This window comes from Penaeus japonicus, unplaced genomic scaffold (genome assembly GCF_977035675.1).
Source record: "Penaeus japonicus unplaced genomic scaffold, GWHDUDI00000001_assembly GWHDUDI00000001, whole genome shotgun sequence".
NCBI lineage: Eukaryota > Metazoa > Arthropoda > Malacostraca > Decapoda > Penaeidae > Penaeus > Penaeus japonicus.
In genome coordinates, this window is record NW_028234403.1 from 54,596,594 (window position 1) to 54,601,593 (window position 5,000).

Sequence of the window (5,000 nt, forward strand, 5' to 3'; positions counted from 1 at the left end):
CCTCCATTGCTTTCCATAGCGCCTGCTTGCTGTAACATCTTTGCCAGAGCGACGTGGTTGTTCATAACGGCAACGTCTAGAACATTCGCCCCGTCGTTGTTCACGCTGCGCCGATGGAACAAGGAAGAAAAGAACAAGAAATATATTAGCGTGACCTTCGGTGCACTATGCTTGCTTGCAGGGTTATTGTGCGTGTATACAAGCGCGGTCAGAGAGCAAACTTTACACTTTCCCTTCATTGTGTTTTAATTTCCACGCCATTAACGACTTTTGTTTGTCTGGCAACGGTGCTTGTTTAGGTTAGTTGGGAAAAAAAAACGTTTCGTGTCTTTTAAAATCTAGTATATTTACATTTTCTCATAACAAACGATGATCATCCTGGTAATCATCCAACAGTAATTAACTTAATGATATTCCCAAAGAGAAATAATCGCAAAAAAGTGACTACAAACGATAAAAAATGAGATAAAGTACATCTTTAAGTGTAGGGAGAGAGAACGCTCTGGCTTTGCCTAAACAAGTGACGTCATTAAGAAAAGGACACTAGACTAAGGTACTTCAAAAACCCTCAAAGCCTTTTCAGGAGAAATAATTCGAGTAATTATCCACTCGGATAGTACATGGAGAGACTTAGCACTATCTTATCTCCACTTGAAGTACAAAAAGAAGGGAAAATAAAATCGAAATGTCCAAAGTAAATTCCCTAACACTCTAAACGCCGCAACAGTCTGATTTAACCTTCATGAAGGGCAGTTTACACGATCCATGGTGAAAATAAAGAACAATAAACACGAAATATATACATAAAAAAAGAAAGACTGTATCTTAACGGATGTTACAATATTTTGTAACCGCGGGAATACGGCTGGAGTGATGACGTCACAACATGCACGAACGAGAGAAGGTTTTGTGTACATTACGCTGTAATTCCTTTTTCTTGGGGTGTCATGTACGTCATGCAAAAAAGGGGGGGAAATCTCGTCTCTCGGAATGCCATGAGCGTCACGTAAGAGGAGAGAAAAAAGAAAAAAAGAAAGAAAGCAAAGAAACATAAACGCAATCCTAATACAAAGAAATATCCGATTTCAAAAGCCTTCGAAGAAAATGGCGAATGCGCGATAACACGAAGATCGATAATGGATATCACGTAAATAACAAAGATGTAATAAATGAACACTCAAAGAAAAAAACTCAATAACAAGAAATTCCAAACTTAATAATTCAATAAACATAAAAAAAAACACTAAACAACGACGAGAAAAAAAACAACACAAAACAAAATTAGAAGATAATAAACAAAACAAAATCTCAATAAGAAAACGAAGAAGAAGACTAAGAAGAAGAAGAAACACAACGGAATATACAGTGACTGTTAACAGTGGGTTTTACCTGTTGATATCCAGCTGGTTGTGGTCGAGGATGCTTCTGGCCTTTTCCAGCTGCCCGTGCTCCACCGCTGCGAAGAGAGCTGGGGAGAGAGGGAGAGAGAGAGAAGGTATTAATGAGTAAGAAAGAAAGAGGGAGAGGGAGGGAAGGGGGGAGGGTAGGAGGGAGGGTAGGAGAGGGAGAGAGAGAAGGTATTAATGAGTAAGAAAGAGGGAGGGAGAGGGAGGGAAGGGGGGAGGGTAGGAGAGGGGGAGAGGGAGGGAGGGAGAGAAGGTATTAATATGTAAGAAAGAGGGAGGGAGGGAGAGGGAAGGGGGGGAGGGTAGGAGGGAGGGTAGGAGAGGGAGAGAGGGAGAGAGAGAAGGTATTAATATGTAATAAAGAGGGAGGGAGAAGGAGGGAAGGGGGAGGGTGGGAGGGGGAGGGAAGGAGGGAGGGTGAAAGAGGGAGGGAGAGAAGGTACTAATGAGTAAGAAAGAGGGAGGGAGGGAGAGGGAGAGGGAAGCTGGCAGCGAGGGAGAGAGGGAGGGTGGGTGGGAGGAAGAGGAAGAAGGAGAGGGAGAGAGGGAGGGAGAGGGAGAGATAGATAGATAGATAGATAGATAGATAGATAGATAGAGAGAGAAAAAGAGAGGAAATAAGAGAAAAAGGAGAAAGAGGCGAAAGAGGAAAGAGAGGAAGAGATCAGCTGATTATCAAAATCAGCTGAATAGGAAAGGTCAATTATCTAGTGGCGTCGTTATCAACATCAACATGACGACTCGATAACGACGTTTATTTATTCCACAAAGTTCTTAAATTCCTTTTCAGTGCTTATACCGTAACAACAAGAATAAGTTAATAATATTATCAATCATATATCAAGAATTGAAATCAATAACTACTAATATATACCGTCAAACACGAATACATAATTTCGCAACACGTAAGACAACAAAACAAAATCAAAGAAACAAATTAATCTGAACGGATACAAATTACGGGTAAACAACTAAACGAATCAATTGAATCTGGAAGCTTGAAAATCTAACCAACAGATGGCGGTAAACAAAGATAAAAGCTTTGATTCGTTGGAGAAAAGCCGTTGGTATGACAGATACAAGAACGGTACGTATGACATGTAAAGGGAAGAAGGAAAGAAGGGAAGAAGGGAGGAAGAAGAGGCAGGAAGTGAGCGACAAAGAGGGGGGGGGGAGCGGGACGAGAGATGGGGTTTCTAAAAGGAGGAAGGGAAGAGAAGAGACGAGAGAAAAAGAGAAAAGAGCTATAGAGAGAGAGAGGGGATGGGAGGGGTACCGAGGAGAAAAAGCGAGAGAAAGGAAAGGAAGGAGGGAAGGAGGGAGGGAGATGAAGGGAGGAGGATAGAAAAGGAAAGAGAGAGAGAGAGAGAGAGAGAGAGAGAGAGAGAGAGAGAGAGAGAGAGAGAGAGAGAGAGGAGGGGGAGAGAGAGTAGAGAGAGAGGGAGAGAGAGAGAGAGAGAGAGAGGAGAGGAAGAGAGAGAGGAGAGAGAGAGAGAGAGAGAGAGAGAGAGAGAGAGAGAGAGAGAGAGAGAGAGAGAGAGAAGGAGAAAGAGAGAGATAGAGAAAGAGAGAGAAAGAAAAAAAGAAAGAGAGAGAGAAAGAGAAAGGAGAGTGTCGGGTTGAATGGCCCAGAACGCCACACACATTGTCATTACCTTCATGGCAAAAAGGTCAAAGGCTCTCCCTGTTATGTCCACGTGTGTGTGTGTGTGTGTGTGTGTGTGTGTGTGTGTGTGTGTGTGTGTGTGTGTGTGTGTGTGTGTGTGTGTGTGTGTGTGTGTGTGTGTGTGTGTGTGTGTGTGTGGATTCAATTTGTATTGAAACATCAATTCTATACGAAACCATTACTAAAATTTACAATTTTCTTATATTCCTTTTCAAACATCATTACGAACATTATCAGGACATGAATTTAGACAAAACAACTTTTACTACCATGACACTTATCTAATGCGGTATAACTAGTGTCTTCCGATCTTCTTAGAAAACAAATATGTTCAACAATATGTTTTAACACAAGAAGTGACTTTATCATCATAATAATTAAGTAAATAATAACAAACATAGGGACGAATAAACAATATGCGTCATACATCCCATGACGTTATTAAATCAGCTGGCCTAGGAAGTTGATTAAAAAAAAAAAAAAAAAAAAAAAAAAAAAAAAAAAAATATATATATATATATATATATATATATATATATATATATATATATATATATATATATATATCTGATCTTGAAAAAAATAAACGAAATAAACTCGATATTACCTTCGTTATCATGATCAGCAAAAAAAATAATAAATACTGTCATTTCAGAAAATTGTAATACGAAGAAATATGTTGATGACGTAAATGATATCTTTTTTATTTGTTTATCTGTTGTTGTTGTTTTTTTGCACGGTGGGATCCGGGACCGTTAAAAGTCGTTAGGAAATCTTAACGGTTTGAAAAAAGGAGTAAGAGGAAGAGGAAGAGGAGGAGGATTAGGGTAAGGAGGAGGAGGAGGAGGAGGAGGAGGAGGAGGAGGAGGAGGAGGAGGAGGAGGAGGAGGAGGAGGAGGAGGAGGAGGAGGAGGAGGGTAAGGAGGAGGAGGAGGAGGAGGAGGAGGAGGAGGAGGAGGAGGAGGAGGAGGAGGAGGAGGAGGAGGGTAAGGAGGAAGAGGAGGTAAAGAGGAGGAGGAGGAGGAGGTTAGGAGGAGGAGGTTAGGAGGAGGAGGTTAGAAGGAGGGTAAGGAGGAGGGTAAGGAGGAGGAGGAGGAGGAGGAGGAGGAGGAGGAGGAGGAGGAGGAGGAGGAGGAGGAGGAGGAGGAGGAGGAGGAGGAGGAGGAGGAGGAGGAAGAAGAAGAAGAGGAGAAGAAGAAGAGGAAGAAGGAGGAGAGGCAGACAGAATCGGAAAAAAGTGTGGTAAAACATAAAAAAAAATAAAGATAAAGAGAATGAGATAGATAGACAGATAAATTAGAGAGCTAAAACATATAATAATAAAAAAAAGAAAAAGAAAAGAACCTAGAATTTTTTTTTTTTTTAAAGACACACAAGAAAAGAAACGATAACAGAATACCCCCCCCACCCCCACCCCCCAAAAAAAAAAATACCCCCACCCAAAAAGAAGAATAAAAAGAAGAAGAAGAAGAAGAAAAAAACAACAACAATATAGACCCCAACACCACCAAACAAACACCACCAAACAAACACCAAAACCCCACCCACCAACCAACCAACATCAAAAGGCCTCACCATGAAGATGGATATTAATCTTATTAATTTTCTCGAGCTTTTTCCGGTCCGCCTTGCTGAGGTTGAGTCCATCCACCAGAACGTCATCCATCGTCGAAAGGGCTGCGAAAGAGAGAGGGAGAAAAAAAGGTTAATAAAGATGGTGGTAGGAGGAGGAGGGAGAAAAATAAGGTTAATAAAGGTGGTGGTAGGAGGAGGAGGGAGACAAAAAAGGTTAATAAAGGTGGTGGTAGGAGGAAGAGGGAGAAGATTGGTGGTGATAAAGGTGATGGTAGGAGGAAGAGGGAGAAGATTGGTGATAAAGGTGGTGGTAGGAGGAGGAGGGAGACAAAAAAGGTTAATAAAGGTGGTGG

The 5,000-nt window shown here is 41.4% G+C and overlaps 1 protein-coding gene across 8 annotated transcripts in view; it reads right to left on the reverse strand.

The window, feature by feature from the left end:
* wake (ankyrin repeat and fibronectin type III domain containing protein wide awake) overlaps positions 1 to 5,000 on the reverse strand; it is a 397,728-nt gene that overhangs the window by 29,089 nt on the left and 363,639 nt on the right. For all 8 annotated transcript variants that reach the window (XM_086542823.1, XM_086542805.1, XM_086542801.1 and 5 more), the window contains 3 exons: positions 4,648 to 4,749; positions 1,390 to 1,468; positions 2 to 105 (listed from right to left, as the gene is read on the reverse strand). In XM_086542823.1, coding sequence (XP_086398949.1) covers positions 2 to 105; positions 1,390 to 1,468; positions 4,648 to 4,749 — 285 coding nt within the window. The remainder of the gene's footprint in view (position 1; positions 106 to 1,389; positions 1,469 to 4,647; positions 4,750 to 5,000) is intronic.